The sequence below is a fragment of the Festucalex cinctus genome, chromosome 8 (assembly GCF_051991245.1).
Source record: "Festucalex cinctus isolate MCC-2025b chromosome 8, RoL_Fcin_1.0, whole genome shotgun sequence".
NCBI lineage: Eukaryota > Metazoa > Chordata > Actinopteri > Syngnathiformes > Syngnathidae > Festucalex > Festucalex cinctus.
In genome coordinates, this window is record NC_135418.1 from 14,056,174 (window position 1) to 14,080,141 (window position 23,968).

Genomic DNA, 23,968 nt, shown 5'->3' on the forward strand with positions numbered 1-23,968 from the left:
CGGCTTGCGGTCCCGTGGGGGCCATACACCCGGAGATGGCGTGGTCGATTGCGAACGTGGAAGGCACGACCAAGCTCTTGTTTTAGTACGCGCATGTGTACTGTTGCCATGACAACTCCAAAGCGTGGGGCTGGTGCAGAAGTTCTTGAAATGCCCACCAGGGGGTGTTTTTGTCTCAACAGTTGCTACGAACTTCTACATGATAATCTCCAAGTTGCTATAAGTATGGTACTCTGTAATTGAATCCTACAAATCTGGAATACTCCAATGTCTGAAACAAAAAAAAAGTGATAATTTGCCAACTGCACACAAGAAGGCTGTATTTCAACCGCCCCAACCTCAGAACTGAGAAGATGTTTTGTTTGTGTGTATGCCCGTGGAAATGATCAGTTTCAAAATATTCAAAAAGTTTCGTTTTATTTTGTAAATAAATAAATAAATAAATACAGTAAAAATAAATAAATAAAGCAAAAATAAATAAATAAGTAAAATAAACTGCTCACTTTTAATGACAAATCCTTCAGGTTGTCTGAAATTAATCAAATGGTACAACATGATTAATATATGTCAAATATTCCTCAATCATGTAAGCATTCATTTGAATTTCATTTGTGTTTGCTGATCTTCTAGGTACAAAAGGCAAATGAACCTTGTGGAACACAAATGTGCTATGCAAATAAGATCTTTCAGATTGTTGAGATGTTCTAGCCTGGACAGTCCCAAAGTGAGCTGCATGGATCCGTTTCCCTTTCTCCTAAATAGCAGTGTACTTCTAACAAAACCTGTTAATCAGGTCCACAAGGCAGAGCGATATCGTCAAGCTAGAGAAAGGAAACATCCAGTAAGAACATTCAAAGTAAAATGTTGCTTTTCACTAACATTTGCAGATATTTCTAGTTAACTGTGACTAAGTAGTACAGCGAGAGAAATACTGCTAATACCCTGTTACTAAATTACTTCGTTCACAAATATATTAATGGTTATTTTATGGTTGTTTCTTAATGTTGTAAAAGTCAGAATATCAGTCAAAAAGTGTAAAAACACACAATATAAAATATGTAGCATGCACATTAATTAATATGAGTGAAATGTGTGGTTGGTCAACAAGTAAATTAAAAGTTAACAATATTTGGGGGAATAAATTAATAATGTTTGCATGTGGCTCAGGAGGACTTTTCTCCCATTTATTATAAATCTGTCAAGTTTCTTGCCATTGCTTGGAAACGCAAAGCTTTAGCAACCCCTCCACTGGTTTACTGTTGAGATGACGCCTGGAAACTGACTAGGCCACTCCTTTAAAACAGTCCACAAAAAATATTTATTTCTCCCTCAATGCTGGACTTGACTGTGGGGATGCGCGTTCTGACTCGGATTTTTTTATTTTATTTTATTTTATTTTATTTTATTTTATTTTATTTTATTTTATTTTATTTTATTTTATTTTATTTTATTTTATTTTTGTCATCTAAACAACGGTTGGATCCATTTGTGAGTTCAAGTTTGCTGATGTCCACTTTTTATCCACTTTTAACACTGCTTAAAACACATCTTTATTCTTTAGGTTTTGACTCAGCATGACCAATATCTAGCAACTACAGCACATTTTAGAGTTTTGTTTTTTGTTTTTTTGTTTTTTTTAATGGGCGCCCAAAGTACAACTGTGCATCTTCTTGTGCTGCACATATAAAGTGGATGCCTATGGAGAAGTGCTCACTAGATTTAGACAGATTTGGGAACATGGGAAAAGGTTTGAATGTTTGAGTTGAGCTCATGAAAAATATGTGCAAAAAAAAAAAAATGTTGAGTGATGAGTGTCACGTAATGAGAGTGCTTATAGTAAACCCTGCTAAGACACAGTAACCGCTTCAAAATACGAGTGGTTTTATTTTGAAGGCCCGGCCTGTATTTTCCGCTGTCGCCGCGCGTCACTAACGTTAACCTCCAAGCTGCATGCCTGGTAGGTCGAGTCGAGGAGTGTAGGGAGTGTTTTGAAAGGAGTCCACACGTTGTGACGCCTACTTAGTGGGAATGAGGAAAAACATAGAGAAGCAGGCAAGACGGTGGACGTTAACGCCGTTTTTTTCTCGTTCATAACTTTTTCCTACGTCCTCCCATCTTCCTCATCTGTATGATTGCGTGAAGACGAAAAGGTAAATGAAACACGTTATTTCACATCTGTATGGAGCAGGTGCACAGTACGCTTGCCTCGTTCATATTTGAGCTTTAATTGCGTATTGTGAGTACATTTCGATGATTTTTACTTGTCGTCTTACCGGTCTGATTGTTTAGCTAGCTGAAGTTACACACTTTTAATTAGTTCTCCACGGCTAGTTCAATGACCGATAGTTCACTGTTGACGCGTTTATCTGTAACTTATTAACCTGTCCATAAAAGCGCTCAGTCTAACGTCTTTTAAATGTCCGTATAGTTGTTTCTTTATGGGTTTCTAAAGAAGCTGCATCACTCTACTCGAGCAGGTGAGCAGCGAGTAAAAGGAGGGCAGGCAAACAAAGATGACGAAGCGGAACGATTAATCTGTTCCATGGGAAAGCGCGATTATGCACCGAATAAACACCAAATAATGATAATCTGTCAAGCGCAGTTTCTACCTGCCAGACAGCAGTTCGTTTCTCACGCTCACCTGCCAAGAGGAGACCCTATTGATTTGAAAGTGGGTGGCAGCTTTTGATGTGCTCACTTATTATGCCCCAGGGTCCATATGTCACACAGAGACACCACCCATCCCCATGCAAATAAAAGTAGACCTGAATATTGGTGTTTCTGATCAAACAAAGGCAGCTCTGTAATTGGGATATTGTGTTCAATAGGGAGACACATTCATTCAACTTTTGGGTGGGGATCTGAGAGACCAGCCGGTTCAAAAAGACTGACAGGTCAAACCAGATGCTGCAAACAATGCCTGGGGAATTTATAGTGACACATTTGGAAACACCACTTTACACTCCGTGTAAACACATCGTCACTCTTGTGAGAGTTTGGCCATTGTTCCCATGATGTACCATGGTTTTAAAGTACCCACACACCACTTTAGACATTTGCATCTTACACCGAAATGATTCGACTAGGAGGATGTTCTATGTAAGTGTATGGAAACTTGTATCATTAATATCCAGTTTAAGGATAAATGTTTTGTCCTCACTTGAAAACAAGTCACTAGTCGAACAACTGTTTATACAGTAGCTAGTAACATTTTTTTCCCCACTGCTGCCATCAACTGTATGGCATTTTTGCTCACTTGCAGGACAACTTTGGCATACTTGTAAGACTACTATTTATGTTACCAGTGAGGCAAAACTGTACACTTGTTACTTGCTACTACAAGTGTCATTATAAAATTCTCCTAATGTCTATCACTTGTCATACTAACAGCTTTACTTCAATAGAAACATTTAGTTGCCCTACTAGTATGTCAAAGTTGTCCAATAAGTATGCAAAAATGTCAAACAGCGATGGAAAAAACATTACCAGCAAGACAGTTGTTCTACTATTCTGCCCTAGCCGTTCTAATGGTGTGCTGAAGTGTCTTACTAGTGATGGCAAAGTGTTATGTTCAAACAACTTTCCATAAAAGTTGGTTAGTTGTGTAATTTGAATATCTTGAATCAATGGAGACTTAAATTGATCTCACTGCTTGGCAGCAACCGATAGAGGGCCCAACTAGTTTGCTCTCTAAATGGGCTGCAGAGGAAATCAGACAGGAAGTACTGTCTGCCAAGGCTGTAGGAGTTCTTGTAATGACTTCCTGATCTAATTGACCACGCTCATGTGTCCACTAGCTGACACTTTGGACAGCTATGTACTGTACGCTACACCACAACTTCACTGGAAGTTTGCCAGTTTGGTAACCAACCATTATACATTAGTATTCCACCACTGTGGCACACTAATCTCAGTACAAGATAATGATCTGTAGGCTATTGTTGCATTACTTTGTTAGCTAATACTGTATTCAAATTGACCCACTTTCTGAAACTCTACTTGTTTTTGTGTGTGCATGGTTTTTAACTTAATTTGACCAGGTACATGTTCTGTAATGATTTGCGACTTAAAAACCTCAATAAATAAGCATCCTATAATAGAATTGCAACTCAAGCATCCATCCTGCAATTGGCTTGTAACTGAAGGGCATGTTGTATTCTAGCACTTGACTTATTTAGCTGTGATTGGCAGGTGACCAGTCCAGGCTCTACCCCACCTTTCACCCAAAGTCAGCTGAGATATGCCCTAGCTCACCCTTAGTGAAAATAAACAAAACACAAGTACAGAAATGGGTGACTGTATTATTATTATTATTATTATTATTATTATTATTTATTTAAATTTTTTCCATCATCATTATTATTGTATCTTACATATCACTTATATTTAAAATATCCCAGGGTTTTTTTCCTCAACATGAAAAAGCTGTTCTGCCATTGGTTCAGAGCATTCAAGGGCCAATAGGATATCTTAGATCGGCATGCAGTGAGCATGTCACATATAAGTGAATGTCGTGCACGAGCAAGACACAAGATGCTGCATCCAAAATCATATATTAGCTTTGGAATTACGGTAGCGGCATGTTACTTGTGAGTAGTCACCGATACCGATACCACTGTTTTAATGCAGTATCGGCTCCTCTGCAGATACCAGTATCGGTATCGGAACAACACTAATATCAACAGTAATTGTTTACTGATTTCTGTAGTCCTTCATGAAAGGAGACTGATTATCTTCTGTGTTTAATAAAATAAGACATTTGCAAACATCTGTTTTTACTTTGGAAAACAATTATCGTACCTCTAACATAGTACATCAACCCCCCCCCCCCTTTTTTTTTACATCACTATACAAATACAAAGAACAAAATAAACACCAATCATTGGTTAATAAACAGCAATTGTGGAAAAATGCTTGAATGCAAAATTAAAATGAATCCGATTTGTCAAGTAATCAAGTAATAAATTGAATAATCGATAGATTCATTCATTTTAAAAATATTCAATACTGACAGCACTACAGGATAGACAGGGTAATGCTCCCCTTGTATTAATTACGATAACAATTACTATAATAATGTCAAATAGGAAAGTGATGTGAAAAAATATACAACTAATTTGATTGGCTTCATGGTGTTGTAATTATTGTTTGAGTGATTAGACAGTTTTCTCCAACCATAAATATCCACTTTCCGTTTTTTTTTTTTTTTAACACCTGTCCTTCACATTCTCTCGTTTTAGAAACCCAATGATGCAGAGCACAGTTGACTCTTCGCAGGTGATCGATATCTCAAAATCCAAGCCATCTCTGCCCCCCAAGCCTCGACTTGCTCCCAAGCCTTTCTCTGCACAAAAAAGCACCATTCGCTCCATAAATGCGCCAAAGGCTGTCAATGTGTCCTCCAAGGACAAGGCTGAAAAACCAGTGGTTAAAATTGCCCCTAAACCCTCCTTGACCAAACCGGCCACAAAACCACCTCAGCAAAAGTCCACAAGTGTGAATACAAAAGATCAAACAAAACCATTCAAAGCTGAAACCAAACCTGTTACAGTCCAGAAAGAAGTTGCCAAAACAAACCACAAAACAGAGACGCAGGTGATAACTCACACTAAACAAGCTGATGTTGAAAAAAGTAACAGCAAATCTCCAGTGACCACGATCCAAAAGCCTGAAGAACCACAGGACAATGATTCCTCGAAAACCAATGAAACATTTCAGTGGGGCGGAACCAGGAAGCGCTTGTCCGTGGAGCTAACCTCAAAGTTTAACGCTGGTGGTATCCCTCGACCCTCTGACGCCAGCAGATCCACATCTGTTAAAAAAGGAAAAGAAAATGTAAACGAGCCGAAACCAAAAATGCCAGACCCGTCCACCACAGAAAGTAATGAAGACAAACTGATGGAAGACAACAGCGGAGGTGGTAGTATCAAACGTCGGATCAGTCTTCTATTTGACTCTGCGTCAAAGCCAGAGGTTGCTGTGAAGAGAGTGCAGCCCGAGATTGTAAATGAATCAGCTGGTGTCAAGGAACGAATCAAAAACTGGACTCAGGAGACCAGGTCAGTAAGCTTTCATTCCTCTGTGTTGCTAGTGTTCTTGAATATCATACAATATTTGATTTTATGTCACTGGGCATAATTCTACAAGTACTTATACTTAGCTGGGGGAAAAAAAGATATTAGTGAATCCCTTGTTTAAACCATTAATATACCACAAACTATGATCCCCAAACACTTGACTAACATTTCACATGGTTACAGACGTCTTCAAACATTACTGAAGAGTGAACCTCGATTTAACTGACTATTATGGTGGAGTGGTTATCCATTAACGACGATTGTCCGTTAAACGGAATCATTTTTTTTTCATGGCATAAGAGCACCCAAAACAGTACAAAAATGTTTTGTTCTTTTTTGTTGAATAAAAATGCTTGGTACTGTACAGTGCACAAATTATCGTAAATAACTGTTATAAAATTGTAAAAAAAATTAAATTGTTATAAAAAGTTTATCCAGATTTAGCTCGCAAGTGCTTGGGTGTGTACGTTTGTGTGGAGGGACCTTCAAGAAACGTGCATGATGAGCACCCAAGTAAACAACAGCCATAGATTGGTCTGAACATTTTTTTTCTTGCTGATATCGTGATTTCGTTTCAATTCATAATTATCTTTAAATCAACCTTCAGTGTAAGAAACTGGTTTCTTTGGGGAACACTTGTGTCATAAGTCTAGAGAAAATCTGGTCAAAAAATGCCTTCAAACTAGACTCAAAACGCACAACTTAATTGTTTCTCATCATATCTCTGCAAAACTTCACACATAATTGGGCCGACTGAATTTGTTTTTGAAGCTTTTGAAGCTACTCAAGCTCGGTGTCCTCTCACAGTTGTCCACACAAGCAACAATTAATACTTTCATTTTGCCTGCTACTTGGTGAACCCCTTGCCTGATTAGTTGGCAAGTTTCAGTTAAAAGTATCCACCATTAAGCTCGTACAGTCTGAAATTCCAAGAGGTTCTCCAAAATAAGTTCTCGTAATTACTGTGAAGTTTTATTTGGCTCTATGTCAAAAAACTGCATGAAAGATAACATGAGCATTGGCTTTTTGAATTCAATTGATTTTTTTCCCTCTCCAGCTTAGTGCCCCCCACCAAGCCAACAATAGAGAAGAGTCACAAATTGCCAGCTGATTCTGAATCAGGGACCGTATTGCTGTCTGACATAACTGGAAACCTGCCAACAAAGCAACTTCACACTTCAGAGGTGTTGGAGAACAAGACTTCATCAGAAGATGATGATTCTGACGACGCCTCCTCCCCTGAAATTGTTGAAAGACAAGACGCTGCCAAACGTCGCTCTGTTCAATTTGGTTCGGTTGGGAGAGACGATAGTGAAGGTCCTCTTGACGGGGCATCAAGAGATGAAAGCAAATCAGAGGAAATAATAACTACGAGCATGGATGAGGATATAAGTGAGGTGAAAAGAATAAAACATTTGGAAATTGAAAAAAGGCAAAAGGCTGAGGAAAGTAAAAAAGAAATATTCAAATTGGATGACGAGAAGAAACCGGGGGAGGAAGAGAAGAGGAAGGAAGAAGAAGCCAGGTATATGAGAGAAGAGGAGAGCAGGGTGGAGGTTGCGAAAGAAAGACTTAGGCTTAAAAAGAAAGAGGAGGAGAAGCAAACGGAGGAACTGGAGAAAGAGAAGCTGAGGGAAGAGGAGAGAATGAAGGAGGAAGAGAAGAAGAGACAGGAGGAATTGGAGATTAAAAAGAAGAGGGAGGAGGAGAAAGAAAGATTGAGGCTGAAGATGGAGGAAGAGGAGATGCAAAGAAGGGAGGAACTGGAGAAAGAAAGGCTGAGGGAAGAGGAGAAGAAGAGAGCGGAGGAGGAGAAAGAAAGATTGAGGCTCAAAATGGAGGAAGAGGAGAAGCAGAGAAGGGAGGAAATGGAGAAAGAAAGGCTGAGAAAAGAGGAGATACGGAGGCAAGAGAGAGAAAATTTGAGGCTAAAGAGGGAAGAAGAAGACAGACAAAAAAAGGAGGAACTAGAAAGAGAAAGGCTGAGAGAAGAGGTCAGAAGAAGGGAAGAGATAGAAAGAATGAGACTTAAGAGGGAAGAAGAGGAGAGACAGAAACGGGAGGAAATAGAGAGGGAAAGGATCAGAGAAGATGAGAGGAGAGAGGAGATGGAAAATTTGAGGCTAAAGAGGGAAGAGGAGGAGAAACTGAGAAGGGAGGAATTGGAGAGGGAAAGGATAAGGGAAGAGGAGAGAAGGAGGGAGGAGATAGAAAGATTGAGACTTAAGAGGGAAGAGGAGAAGGAAAGAAGGGAAGAATTGGAGCGGGAGAGGCAAAGGGAAGAGGAGAGAAGGAGGGAGGAGATGGAAAGATCGAGGCTAAAGAGGGACGAAGAGGAGAAGGAAAGAAGGGAAGAATTGGAGAGGGAGAGACAAAGGGAAGAGGAGAGAAGGAGGGAGGAGAGGGAAAGATGGAGGCAGAAGAGGGAGGAAGAGGAGAAACTGAGAAGGGAGGATTTAGAGAGGGAAAGGATAAGGGAAGAGGAGAGAAGGAGAGAGGAGATGGAAAGATTGAGACTAAAGAGGGAGGAAGAGGAGAAACTGAGAAGGGAGGAATTGGAGAGGGAAAGGATAAGGGAAGAAGAGAGAAGGAGGGAGGCGACAGAAAGATTGAGACTAAAGAGGGAGGAAGAGGAGAAAATGAGAAGGGAGGAATTTGAGAGGGAAAGGATAAGGGGGGAGGAGATGGAAAGATGGAGGCAGAAGAGGGAGGAAGAGGAGAAACTGAGAAGGGAGGAATTGGAGAGGGAAAGGCTAAGGGAAGAGGAGAGAATGGAGATCGAAAGAATGAGAGTGAAGAAGTTGGAAGAGGAGAAACAGAGAAGAGAGGAATTGGAAAAAGAAATGCAGAGAGAAGAGGAGAGAAAGAGAGAAGAGATAGAAAGATTGAGGCTAAAGAGGGAAGAAGAGAAAATACGGAGAAGGGAGGAATTGGAGCGGGAAAGACTAAGGGAAGAAGAGAGGAGGAGGGATGAGCTTGAAAGAGTGAGGCTGGCAATGGAAGAAAAGGAGCGACAGAGACTGTTTGACTTGGAGAGGGAAAGGCTGAAGGAAGAGGAACGAAGGAGGGATGAGATAGAAAGACTCAAGCTGAAGATAGAACAAAATGAAAGGCAGCGAGGCCAGGAATTGGAGAGGGAACGACTGAAAGAAGAGGAGAACAGGAGGGATGAGATGGAAAGACTCAGGCTCAAGATGGAAGAAGAGGAGCGACAGAGACAGGAAGAGCGGGAGCACTCTAGGGTGGCACAAGCACTTAAGGACGAACAGTCGAGGACAAGGCGAAAGATAGAGATGAAAATGCAACAACAAAAAGAAGAGCAGGAGAGAATGAGGCTGATGGAAAGACAGATGGAAGAAGCACAAAGGGAGGAAGATAGAAGGAGGCAAGACATGAGTGATACAACTGAGCCAAATTTAATCAGGTTTGACACCAAAGATTTGGGCAAATCCTCTGCACAAACTGGGATAGATTATGACAACTTCTCGGTCAGTGAGCGTCAGCCTCTGGTGGATGTTCATCATTTTGATGATTTTTCCGTGAAGGCAACTCGATGGGGTTCACAGCCTAAAGTGGACGTAACCACACGGGACACAACGGTAGACATTCTGGTGCCTCTCAGTGTTGGCTCTCGGGAGAGAGATGCACGAGAGAGAGTGAGGACTGAAGGGGGCTTTGATATGAAATCAACCCTGATGAGCCCAGAGGAACAGGAGGACCAACGAGAACAAGAAGAGGAGTCTCAAGAGCAGGAGGAAGAGCTTCCACAGATAGATCTGGCAAAAGGAGGCAGATATTACAAGCATGAGGTAAATTCAAATTCTTTCACTTTTTTATCAAACTATACAATCCATGATAGACTACATTTAGCATTAACTCAACATCCAGTGATTGAGCACTTTTTGCATCTGTTTGTCCTGTCTATTTAGTTCACTGATGTGAATCTCAAATTGGCCTGACGATTAGTTTCTCAGACGAGACTAATTAAACAAGAAACAAAGGAAGGAAGCAAGTCCATTTCTTCTGATTTAAAAGTGAGGAATAGTCCAATGCCTTGTGAAAGAAATGGAAACACTGTGATTATGAAAGCAAAAGAAAAAAATACATCAGGAAAGGCCTACTATGACATTGAACTTTATGCAGAGTTAATCAAAGGCACTTCAAATGGTGGTCAGTGTGCTGACTTCCTTTTAACATGAGTTTGAATGTGATTGGTTAATTATGAACACATACCACAGTTAAGAGTATGTGCACATATTCCCAGTTGTTTATTTATTTATTTATTGAAACATGTTTTTTCATTATTTCTGTTTAGTTGTACAATTTATAGGTCACAATATTGTTATGGTGAGAAAGTTTTTAATTTATTTATCATGGTCTCATTTTTTTTTTACAGAATAACCTGGCATTTGGGTGCATAGAGTTTTTATAACCACTGTTGTAAGGGAAAGGCCAGACTATAAAAGTATAAATTGGGTAAAAACACAAAAGTGATTCTGTAGACAAGACATTGTGTAAGTATTATTTTACCACTGTCATATACAGCGCATTTGATGTGTCCTCCTACACGTAAAAAAAAATCAAAAAATCTTGTTATACTCGCTTCACCTGGTTACGCCATGCCCTAAAAACATGCCTTTGTTGGCCTGTGTATTGTCGACTCGTCAACAATCACGTCATTGTTTGTTATTTGAGCTCTGAGCAACTGTGATGTCATTTTTAGTCGACAGCAGGTGGCATAATGACCTCCCACGGGATGGGGTGGGAGGTCTGAGGTGCTGGTTCACTTTCCACTAACACAGTTTTAATCAGAATGTTTAAAAAAGTGGAGGCACATATAACGTGTTAACGTGCTCACTACATTGTGCTTGGACAAACAAGCATACTGTAATTGCTTGCAGTACAGTGTTTTGCATTTTTTCTCACTTTCATGAACAGTACAACCTTACCGTAGTTCCGCGCTCGACTGGATTTGATACAGATTTCCCCTTTTTGGAGGTTTTCACTTAAAATCGTTTTGTTATGGACAACAGCAGCATATGTTTACACACGATATATGTGCAGTCTATACTGTACATAAGCACTTAGCTTTTCATAAACGCAATCTTTACACAAGATTCTAATAAATCAAAATAATTATTCATGGTACAAAAATCAGATCTATTGAGAGTGCAAAGCAAGCAAAGATCAAGATCACCTGCCTGTTTGAACATGCATCATATTTGCAGAAAAAAAGAGCAGGCTCTGTGGAGCGCTGATCTCTGTGGTTATCCAGTCTGAACGGGGTGTGTGCGCGCGTGCATGCATGTGTGCGTCATTGTGAGACTCCCTCAATCTTTCTGCCTGTTTGCATGCTTTAGCAAACAAGCCCTAACCTACGTACACAGTAAGCTATTATTGGGTGGAACTGGACATGTTGCATTTACTTAAAAGAGAAAAGAATAGAGTATAGGCTAAAAAAAAAAAAAGAAGAATAAGAATCAAGTATTGTATGTTTGGAGAGTTTTGAAAAGTTCACCTTGGTGTCCAATAATTCGCACAATGTTTCATTGCATGGGGAATTAGAATTGCCTAACGTTATAAATCAAGGATAAACTGGCATTGCTCAAGGGACACAATTGATAAAAATAAATAAATAAATAAATAAATAACAGATGGACCAACTAATTTGTAGCTGGGGTAAAAAAATAAATAAATAAAGTTAAATGTAGAATATTCTCATTTCAATCATAAAATAATGAATAATGCATTGTCATTTTTAAATGGTAGCATTGAAATTAATTCACTTAAATAAAAAATATATGTAAAGCTGTCTATTTTAATGATTACAATATCAATGCATGCTCATTTTTTAACTGTATTTATTATTAACTCATTTGCTCCCAAAAACTTATAAATGTTGTATTTTAAATGTTACCATGCTCCCAAAGATGTATCCATGCGTTTTTGTTTTGTTTTGTTTTGTTTTGTTTTGTTTTTATGCTAGAGACTACAGAAGGCTTTGTTGCAGCTTCTGAACCGATGAGAACGGTTGAAGCAATGGTAGTTATTACAAAGTAGCAGAGTATAAGAGATCAATCAGGGCAATGTTTTCTGCACAGTTTTAAACAGATTTGTAAATAAGGAGGAAACTTAGCTATATTCTAATGCTAATTGCTGCAAAACGAAAACATATAGAAATATCCTTTCCTGATGAAAGAAGCAACTCTAATCTTTCTTTTGGTAGGATCCATGTTTTTATACAAACACAATATTTTGTGGGCCTTGCAAAATCAATCAAAATCCAGTAAAAGGCGGTTGCTTCAGTAAAAATGGCTGGGAGTGAATGAGTTAATTATTGGGAATGGGCGAGTGCCGATACCAGGTGCCAATCCGGCCGTATTTTAAGATACTTGCAATGGTGGCCAATACCATTGGGCGCTATCATGTGGCCCTTTTACGATAATGAGCTTGAAATTACATATCAGAAGAATAGAAAAATGCCATTATTTTCATGGAATTTTAGCTAAAAAATGCTATATTGGAATATATCGATCTTGCTTTAAAATTATCTGTCACTGATTTTTGGGGAAATTTTATGTACTTCTGGTTTCGGCATCATCACTACTCAAGAGTTGAATACTCGTACTGGTATCAATCTGATAGGTGGTATCAAACCTATCTATTAATGATAAATGGCAGCTTTGGCTGAGTTGGAAGAGCATGTCATCCGGTGACTTTTATTGCTAGCAGCGCACCACAGCTATCGGTGTTGTTTATTCTGTGTTGTTCATTTATTGCTTGTGCTTCGAAGCCTACCGAAAAAGCAACACTCGCTATGTGCACACACCCTCGCAATCCTATGCTGCTCAGTTAGATACGTGTTTTACCAAAAACTGGGTGGGTAATAAGTTTACGTTCCTGTCACGACTGAGTCCTAAACAGCGTATTGAGGAGTGAATCATCTTGCGACGCACTCTGGCAGGCGGTGCTATGTCATACTAGTTTCCCCCCCAAAAAAATTTGTATCCCCTTCCGCGTGTACCCATCCAAGATCCTGCGGCAGGGGATACAAGTTTTTTTTGCAGGTAACTACTTTGGCTCAACAGCGGCGCATTTGGTGCATCAGATTCAGGGTGAGGGTTCCTGATTATTATTGACAGCCATCATTTGGAAATAATGTGGACAAATGGAGCTGGCATCAAAGCCTGCTCATGTGTGGGAATTCTTTGGATTTGTTTATTATACCATTATCATTATAATAGTTGAAAAATTATATGAAAACCGCATTATTACCGTTTATCGCAATAATTTGTGCGGCAATTTATCGCCAAAATTTTTTATCGTGACAGGCCTACAGACAAGTTCTCTATGGGGCTGGAAGCGCCCTTCATGGGGGGCAGGGCCTCATTGGTGTGAGTGAATGTTAGACTCTTTAACGCACTTTGGGCACAGTGATAGTACAAGTACTGTAGATAAAGTGCACTCCATTGACCATAATTAACCAATTATTAAATACAATTAAAAAATAAAAGGAACTCACCAATTATATAGTTAGATAAATTAATTTTAAAAATTAAATAGGTAAAATATCAATAAAATATTTTAGGACACTTGCTAATGTAAATGCTTGGTGGTCGAGACTAAAGAACGGCAAATGGGTGGTATGTGGCTTTGTGGGCCAAACTTTGCCAAATAGTGGTACATATTACTAATGGAGCCCCAGCCATGCTTTCACCACCAGGGGGCAATGCTGCTTCTAAAGTTAAAACATCCTTCTTGTGCTTTGCTCTAATATGGATCCCTTAATCCATTTTAATTGTAACATGATATAAAAAGTCTTACTTTTCATACTTGAAGACAACTGTATGTATAATATATTATGTATGTAGTACCTAAACCAAGAAAAGCGCAAACAAGTCAAATGTTTAATGGGCTAACACAAGGTGTACAACCAACTGAGTACCGTACATTCTTTCAGACTACTGAGCAAAGCACATAAAGACAGACAGATTGGCCAGTATCAAGATGTTGTGTGGTCATCATGTCCTCATTTGGATCCACTTGAAAGGCTAGCATGTCACAATGACCAAACATGGTGAATCTACATGCTGTCTATCCATCGCTCCCCTCTGCTTTGAGAGCCAGCCTGTCTCCCGCCCCACTTCACAGCACACCAAAGAGGATGGGCTTAACTGCGAGCAAGAAAGTTCACATGTCCTCTGACCGATCCAGGGCTCCCATTTGCTCCAGCTATCAAATTCCAAGAGGATTCCTGGATAAGCGTGTTGCCCTCAGTGAAGACCTGATTCATTCTGTCAACTACATTCTGACCAATCTAGGACACTTCTATTACTTTTTTTGTTTTCCCTCACAAAGCATACTTTTGCGATAAGGGGGTGACCTGACCTGGACTCTGCTTTCGGATCTCTTGTTTTGTATTTTGTTTTTACCTCCCAAAAGGATACGGAGAAACTGCCTGATTCTGAAGAAGACTCAACAATAGACACAGAGATAATACTCTTATAATGAGGTACACTTTATAGATTTTTTTTTTTAAACCTCAGAGACCAAAGGAGGGTTTGATGGAGTTTACAATGACTGCAGTGAATCTCTGATGACAACTCAGTGTTTTGCTGCCCTAAATGACAACAAATAACTCATTCCAGGAAATTCATGTTGGCAACATGAACTGAAATCATAACTATAATAAGAACAAAAGTGGTGCTTAATTCATGACAATTTTATGGACATTACCTTTACAAAAGACAGTTTGCACGCTCTTGCATTTTCTGTGGAGACACAAGTTGCCGGGGTGGCCCAAGTATCAGAACTGATAGTTATGAGCTCTCCAACCATGCAGTACTTTGGAGGAAAACTGTCAGCTGCCCAGTTTCATATGGCGGGCTGGGTCGACGGTGTACGACGCTCCTTTCATGGAGCTCTCGCGCTTGTCTGGAGCAGTGCAGAGGAAGACGAAGACAATGAGGAAATCCAAAATGGAAACAGCAAAGGGAGATTGCAGAGAGCCGTTTTGCCTCTTCGCAGTTTCGCCCGCCGTAGCAGCAGATCAATGCGCTGCTTTTCCATCAGAAGTCGACAAACGCTGCAAAAGAGAACCACGGAAACCTGCTCTGTAAGAGCTGCTTTTGTCACACGATATGCAAAATTGGGCCTCCAATGATTTTGCTGTTTTACTCACATTTTAAGACAGCAACTATTTTTGGAATAGTAAACCAATAAATGAGGACGGTACACGTATGAAAATTACACAACCAAAAAAAACCTTGACGATGTTGATTTAACTTTATGAATGGATGGCACATGGACAAGAACCTATTATTTTTATCACAGACACCCTCAGAAATAATGATAGGTCTGTGACACAAAAACGTCCAGAAGGTGGTGGCAGAGTATAAGAGATCAATCAAGGCCATGTTGCAACAAAGCTGTTTGCCCCACAGTTTTAAAAAGATTTGTGAATAATGATGAAACTTTGCTATATTCTAATGCTTATTGCTGAAAAACAGAAACAATTAGAAATATGTTTGGGGTTTTTCCTGCTGAAAAAAGAGACTCTAATCTTTCTTTTTTTTTCCCCATGGGCCTTGAAAAATCAGTCAAAATAAAAAAAAAAAAAAAAAAAAATCAAAGCTGGGAGCGAAGGGGATTGCTCCAGTGAAAATGGCTGGGAGTGAATGAGTTACTGATTTTACCTGACCCCAGCCCAAATTTTCCATGTAGGCCTGTCCCAGACATATGAACACAATACACACCAATGTCAATGAAAATATGGAGCTTAGTAGGCGGTTGTAGTCTGTTTCAGGAAAAACATGGCTATCTGATAAGGTCTTCCAAATGTGGTGTTTTATCAGTTTTGTGTGCCCTTTTCCTCCCTGTGGTGTCATGTGTGTCATAGATAAAGCAGTGGAAAATAACAATGTGACAAAGTGTCACACAAAGAGGTTCATCCTACTTTGGCTGAATATGTCTACACACGACAGTACACACCCTGTTTTTTTCATGCATGCTTTCAAGCCACCCTTGGGGTTTCTGTCTTTCTAACAAAGTAAATATTCTGAGGGGCCATACATGTTCTTTTTACATTATAATGTTTCTCTTTGAGACCTTTAAAAAAGGACCTGATTGGGCTTTTAAATTGTCCAGGAATTCGTTATCTCAGTCTGCATGTATTCATCCATTTGGCCAGGTTCATTTCAAACGGTAGACACGGTACCAGTGATTGGTTATGCTGTCAGCCTGTCTGTCAGCATACATACGTGAATCTGAGTCTTGCTACATTAGACTGTTTTAAAGCTAAATGCTACCATGCTAACAGTATGCTAACAAACTGCCATGCTTGCATTTTTAACAGTAAAAGCGCCTAATATGCTTTTATTTATTCTTCGCAGCAAGGTAGATGAAATGCTAACATGCTGCTAGCTAGCATACTAAGCAAATATATTGGATCTTCTTATCAGGAAAGTAGTCTGTAGCAGGTCCCTAATGTTAAAGTGAGATTATACTTTTGCTTTTCTAAAAAAAAATTGGCATGTGAGGACAAGATGCTCTGACACACCCAGTGGTTTATATAGTAACGTTTCATGACTTGATGTGATTTGCATGGACAGTAAATGCATGAGCATTCAGTTTAATGTGTTTGTGTTCCTTTTCCTGAAGAAATCAACTAAAATATGATGCAGTTCAAATAGGCCATAGATATATTCGCTAAGTTACCATAATAAATCATCTCTGTTATCTGTTAGGTCAGTAATTACGACCTCTTTCGCAACTACGTAATGCTACTTGTCACAAGAATTATAGCCTCATTCTATTACAGTGGCATTTTGCTCCTTATCACCACTAGTATATATGTTCTGTATGTATTTAGTTCTTTTATGATGTATTGTTTCATAAAATCATGTGTAGGCTAGGTGGTGTTTTCTTCTTTATGCCTCTGTATAAGTGACAGTATCAGACAGCACAACATTGGGACGTCTCCTTTGACAGTTAATGTGCATGTGTGCACCTACATTCCAACATGTGGGTGTGACAGCAAAATGGTACTTAAGTATATGGGTTTCTATGTGGTGTGTGCATTTGCCTACAAACACATGTTCATGTTGTTATAGTGAGCACAGCACAGCTCATTAAAAGACGCATGCTTGGCTGCTCCTCAGCCATTTCTCCGTCTGTAGTTCAGTCTGATCTTTACCCTGCGCACAGTCCATTTTCTCCTTCAGTTCAGCATTATGTCATCATAATGTGACAGTTGACATAACTTTGTAAATATATCCAAAGGTTTTTTTTGTGTCTGTGTGTGTGTGTCCCTCAGGAACTTGACAGCAGTTATCGGACGCCTGGACTTGGTGAAGACACAGATGCTTTGATAGACGTTGAGTCAGACAGGCAACCTGCAGGCTATGAATGGAGATCTAAAACTGACAGGTAGGATTTACTTGTTGCCCTGTACAGAACCTAAGATGAATATAGTAGCTCTACTGTTATTTTGATGGAGTCTGACATCATGTGAGCGTAGCTACCGTTTAGATCCTATGCACAGTTACCTTGAAGTCAAGTAGCTCTTGGCTGGTTTACCGTGTCACATTAATATTAAATGAACTTGAAATCAACTTATTGTGGGACCGGCAATTATAGAATATAAACGTAAACAAAAGTTTTTAAAAAGAAACAAAGTGTAACTTTGTGTCACTCAATGTTGAGACGATTCTGTTGATGATCAAAATTGAATCCCTGCAGTTTTGATCTCCTTTCGCCCCCTAGTGGTTTCAAGGTGTTAGCAGCACAACAAGAATTGAGAAGCAGTTGGGTTTTAGATTTGAATATTCAAATCGACCTGACTGTGTTGCAGCACAATTTACTTGAGGCTTATCATTTGGGAGCTTTCTTATGTTTTTCTGATTGATTTCAAAGGACTGCTTCTTTTCAAACAACTCCGAAGTCCTTCACTGATTCTTTCGCTGAGGCCTCTGAGGATTTTGATTCAACTGAACCAGGGCTGTCTCCTTTCCCCGAGGTTTGTGGTGACTCTGCTTACACACCTTACAATTCAGCAATCTGATTTACAAAAGCACACAAACTTTTAGTGTATCACTTTGCATATATGCACATCGTACAGTTCAACCATTAAGCTCAAACCAGGACACTGATCGATCTGATTTGGTCAAATGTTGGAACAGTTTTTCCAACACACAATGTTGGAAGTTGAAATAATCAGATCCTGGGTCACATTGTTACCATCAAGTTTTTTTATAGGCAATGTTATGGCATGCATTATTCTGTTTTTGTTTTTTTGTTTTTAGCCACTAAAGCAAAACAAATTAAAAAAAATAATTGCCTGTGCAGAGGTAATTCTTATATACACTAAACCTAACTTTAGAGGCATATTTTTTTCCACAAAATGTTCAATATTCAAATTAATCAACTTCAAATGGTCCACTCTGTTAACGCAAAATTATTTATTCCGTTGCACAGAGCTCCACCCCTCTCCTTGACACCAGCGCACAGAGATCCAGGGCTGACCTGGGCAAGAAGCGCATTCGATCGCGTCCGTCACGTTCAAGCCGCTCAAATCCATCTACAGTAGAGACTCCCGACTGGCGGTCTTGTGACTCCACAGGTCATCCATAATCCAATTTCCCATATATGTAGCTTTGGAAGTTTTAAATTGAGTTTGAATTTAGCGTCATCTTCATATCGTAATGCATCAACTTACTGCTCATTTCAGATGGAGGGCCAAGGGAGTCCGACTCAGAGGAGGAACAGCCAAAACAAAGGATCGTCTCCTCTCCTCCTTCCTCCAGAAAGATGCCTGTGTTCCCTGGCGTGAGCCCATCATCCCTCATTGTAAGTTCAAGGAGATGTCGTTTAGATGTATGCCTTTTTGGATAGCAGTGATTCTCAACTGGGAATCACAGCTTCTTATTATTGCAAAGCTACAATCCATTTTATAGAAGTTAAGAACAATAACATATTTTTTTTTGCCTCGGAAAATACATGTACAGTATGTTATAGTTTTAGTAGCTGTTTCAGTTGAGTTTGACATTATGCCATTACGCCATTACGCCAAAATACAAATTGCTAGCTATGACGTCCGTTAGCCTAAGGCTGAGCTGCACTGTTTTTTTGTTTTTGTTTTTGTTTTTTGTTTTTAAGAGCTGTCAAACGATTAATTTTTTTAGTCATATTAATCTCATCTTAGAATTTTGATTAATCGCTTAATTAAAAAGGCTTTTTATCAACATTTTTTTGCTCGCCAAATTTAAAGAGCACCTGTGATTGTGTTAATTTTTTCGTCATTTAATGTTATGAGGACGTCTTTAACATTTGTTGATCCACTGCACACGCTCATCCTCCTCTTTTTCTAATCAGTTAATTACTTGCAGAATTTAAAATGGAAAAAAATACCCCAATTGTTTTGTTTGAACAAATATTCTGAATGTCATACACAAACATTTATTAAATGCTTTAACGAATTTTCTCTCAAAAATGTATAAATACTTTCTATTTTAAATGTTCAAAGACGTTTTTTTTTGTGTTTTGTTTTTTTGCTAGAACATACAGAAGGCTTTGATGCAGCCTTTCAACTGCAAAGAACGGTAGAAGAAATGGTAGTGATTACACAAACCTGCCAGCAGGTGGCAGCAGAGCAAAGGAGATCAACCATGACCATGTTGAAAAAAAAAGCTCAAGTACTCACAATTCTAAATAGATTTGTGAATATTGTGAAATTTAGCTACAATCTAATGCTAATTGCTGCAAAACGGAAACAGAAATATGTTTGTTTTTGGGGGGGTTTCCTGATGAAAGAAGAGACTTTAATCTTTCTAGCAATATAACACAAAATTCTGTGGGCCTTGTAAAATCAGTCAAAATCCAGTAAAACAGCCGGGAATGGAGGGGATTGCTTCTGTGAAAATGGCTGGGAGTGAATGAGTTAATGCATGTAGTTATATTTATTGCTCAAACACAACCTGTGCTACCTTTAATGTAACCGTTTGCTGTCTGCTAAAGGATCATCTGTGGTCAAAATTAATAGTGTGATTAATCTGCGTTTAACATGTGATTAATGTGATATTTTTTGTGAATAATGAATTAATTTATGCTTTAACTTTGACAGCACTAATTTGTTTACCGAGTTCCGAGCACAAATTTCCTGACACTTACCCAATATTGTATGTTCTATATTTGAACTTGGTTCACCTCAGTACTGCTCTAAAAAAAAAAAAGAAATTAGAATCCAAATACATTTTTTTCCGAGCTGTCTGCGACCCACTTTTGGGTCCCACTCCAACAGTTGAGAATCCCGGGTTTAATAGATATCACACTGTGATGGTACTGCACTTTACACTCTTCCTCAGGCCCAGATGAAAAAGAGAGCGGAAGGACGAGAGGAGCCTGAAGAAGACAAGGAAAGTCCAAATGATGAAGTGGTGCCAGCCCCTTCCCAACTGCCTTCTCGCTCTCCCAGACCTCCTCGCTCTGCTGCCCAGCTTGCTGGAGCCGCACGAGTACTTCCACCCATAGGTGCCACAGATGGAGGGTAAGACCGTCAAAGAACAAAAGAAAAGTGCTGAGCAAATAAGTGTTTATTTGTTTCTTTTCTACAGTGCGGTCTCTCCGGCTTGGCTGACAGAGTTGAAGTCTAAAAAGCGAATCAGTCAACCTGAAGGGGAATGGTAGCTGAGTGGCATGTGGCAGGTGAGGACTAAATTCAATGTAAAAAAAAAAAAAAAAAAAGATGAGAATATGTTGTCATTCTGGACTCTTAACTATCACAGACTTCTTGATGTGATGTCTTCTTTGGACTGTGTTCCCTGTAGGAACCACCGTGCCAAAGGGAAGAATCCATCCATGTCAGATGTTTGTGCCGAGAGACACCTCACCAAAGTTGATATTTTGCACATTGAGTGCCTTATTTGTACATTTGAACCAGATCTGAAATATGCAAAATGGAATTCAGGTTTTTCTGAGACAGAATATGAAAACCGTTGTAAATGATTTGCCAAGCTAAGTGACATATTATATTAATGCCAAGCATATTTGATCTAATGCTGCAAATTCAACCAATGATCATCACCATAATGCGGAACATGACATAAATTGAACATTTTTTCATTTTGTTCTTCTTCACTGCTGTTTGTCAACTGCTATTGACCGAGACCAATGCCATTACGCCGTTGCAGGCAATTTATAGTCACTCATAAGTTCACGTCACTTTAGATCACCCATTTGTCTTTAGTTGAACATAATTTGATCTCTTAAAGTAAACCTTTGCACTTAAATAAATATTTCACCCTGTAATTACCTCTACACATAATTTTGCTTACTTTCAGAATACAATAAATTAATCCAAACACCTAATAACATCAGCAAGCTTGCAGGAAATGGAAGAATGCTTTTTTTGCTACCGCACTATGTGAATATGTTTATCTACCGTACTTGAGATGTATTAAGTGCCTTTGTTGTCCAATGAAAAAATATTGACCACCAGTCATTAATTTGCAATTTATTAAAAGCTTTTCTATTAAATATATTTGAGTGTATGTCGTTTGTTGGCAAAGGTGAAAAGAAGCAGCGCGCAAGGTGAAGAAGCAGGCAGGTGCAGAGCAAGGTAGCTGGGTGGGGTCCATGTTGCTGAGTCTCAGCTCATTCTCCTGGCTGGCTGGCAGAGCATGTGCCCACTAAAGGATCATGGTCAGGATGGCAACGCGGGCCGAGCTGGGCAGTGGTTTGCCAGGGACAGAGGGCGAGCCTATTGAGAAGCAGTGTGATGGACACAATGGGTGCGACAGACTTGCTGCATCAACAGGCTTTTTGCTGCTGTGGCCAGAAATAAACCATAAATACCCCCCTGGCCAACGACCGCTCGCCAGGCCTCCACACCCTCACACCAACACAGACTGACAAGAAAGACAAGAACAAGGGAAGACGGGGAGATTGGTTTGGACCAGGTGCACTGACACAAGCCATCCAGGTGAAAAAAATATATGATCAAGATCCCTCTTAAGTTTGTTTTTCCAACTTTCTTACTAGTTCTGTCTTATCTGCATTAGAATGTGTGCTTCAAAACAATTATTTACTACTAGTCTGTCATTTTATCCGGTTAAACTTGCACAATCTAGTGTGATCCAATGCTGGTTTAAGTATACTTTAAAGCAGCATGATTGTTTAACTGAAATGAGACCCTCACACAAACTATCAAAAGTGTAATAATGGTGTACTATGCAATGTTGTCACTTGCCTGTACAATGTAATGAAATGAGTTAAGCAGATACAAAAGTAATTGGAATAAATTTAAACTGAGTCTGACAGTGTGAGTGTGCTTTTTAGTTTGTCTATATTCATCAAATGTTAAATTGTACAGCACCAAAATGACAGATCAACAAGGAGGACCAGACCAATTCCCTGCAGAGAAGGGCCAAGGAGGAGCTGGAGCCTCATATAAGGTACACAAATGACACACAGTCAGTGAGCAGGAATTTCCAAAAAGGACTTAGTCATTGCTGTTATATGTTGTAGTTGGCAGTTTTTGAGTTTGAGAACTTCCGTGGAAAGAAAGTGGAATTGACTGGCGAATGTAAAGATGTGCTGGAGAAGACACAGAAAGTTGGCTCCATCATTGTAGAATCTGGACCGTGAGTGATTCTAAAAGACACCCGACAAATAACATGGATGGAAGCGAGTACAGTATGGTGTTCTTTTCCTCTTCTGTTGCAGATGGATTGGTTTTGAACATCCACGTTTTGGAGGCGAGAAGTTTGTGCTGGAGAAGGGGGAGTATCCCCGATGGAGCACCTGGACCAACTGCCAGAGTCACTACTGTTTGAGCTCTTTCAGGCCCCTAAAAGTGGTCTGTATCCATAATGCCTATTACGATTGCAACACCAACAAATTCAACAGGAAATTCAAGTGTATGTGTTGCTCTCCAGGACAATGCAGATCACAAGCTGCACCTGTTTGAGAACGCAGGTTTTGAAGGCAGGAAGATGGAAATTGTTGACGATGATGTTCCCAGTCTGTGGGCTTATGGTTTCCAGGATCGTGTGGCCAGTGCTAAGGCCATCAACGGCACGTAAGATACAATTTCATCACTTTTGGATATCATCTGCATGGTTAAAATGTCACTGTAATAGTTTGGTTTACTGTTTGAGAGCCGTTATTCAGTTCACTGTAATTTGCCTCTCAAGGTGGGTAGGCTACATGTACCCGGGCTACAGAGGACGTCAGTATGTGTTTGAGCATGGAGACTTTAAGCACTGGAATGACTGGGGAGCCACTGCGCCTCAGATCCAGTCTGTCCGACGTGTGAGGGACATGCAGTGGCACAAGAGGGGGTGCTTCATTGCCCCGACTCCTAATCCTAATCCCAACCCTAACCCCGCTCCCAACCCTAACCCCGCTCCCAACCCTACTCCCATCCCCAAACCGTCTCCAAATCCAAAGTCACAAACCCAGCCTTAAGCCAAAGGCCACAACTCCGGCTCTTCCTTTTAACACCTGGGACAAGACAAAGCCACTGTGATATGACAATGACAAACTACTGGCATTTGCAAGGATGAAACATTTGCAAGGATTAAACATGCATTTGTCATTACAAATAAAGTTTTTTTCCCCCCTGACTTTTAATTTTAAGTACGTTATTTAATTAATGTCAACAACATGCAATACCGGCATGTCTTTATCATAGACAATATGATACAGTGTCGTCGGTGTTTTCAAACTTTATTGAGACGAGGCACACATTTTATATTACCAAAATCTCATAGCACATCACAAAATAAAAATAGCACAAAAATAGCATACAGTGGAAAATCATGTACCTTTTGACATCTAAATGAAGAGCATTTAGTTGCTCTGTCTTACACTAGACTTCACTGGCAGTTCACTCG

At 39.6% G+C, this 23,968-nt stretch overlaps 1 protein-coding gene and 1 pseudogene across 2 annotated transcripts; both read left to right on the plus strand.

Moving 5' to 3' along the window:
- The first annotated feature begins 1,948 nt into the window (after positions 1–1,948).
- tnks1bp1 (tankyrase 1 binding protein 1) lies at positions 1,949–21,612 on the plus strand. Its single transcript, XM_077529068.1, has 10 exons — positions 1,949–2,150; positions 5,241–6,059; positions 7,135–9,886; positions 17,392–17,504; positions 17,991–18,093; positions 18,552–18,696; positions 18,805–18,923; positions 20,438–20,619; positions 20,687–20,777; positions 20,900–21,612. The coding sequence occupies exons 2-9, from the start codon at positions 5,248–5,250 to the stop codon at positions 20,757–20,759; spliced, it is 4,299 nt and encodes a 1,432-aa protein (XP_077385194.1). The 5' UTR covers positions 1,949–2,150; positions 5,241–5,247; the 3' UTR covers positions 20,760–20,777; positions 20,900–21,612.
- A 159-nt stretch (positions 21,613–21,771) lies between these two features.
- LOC144023505 (beta-crystallin B3-like) lies at positions 21,772–23,698 on the plus strand (annotated as a pseudogene). Its single transcript, XR_013284565.1, has 6 exons — positions 21,772–22,053; positions 22,444–22,525; positions 22,599–22,714; positions 22,797–22,929; positions 23,009–23,151; positions 23,267–23,698. The product of XR_013284565.1 is annotated as a beta-crystallin B3-like (transcript).
- Positions 23,699–23,968: the final 270 nt, after the last annotated feature.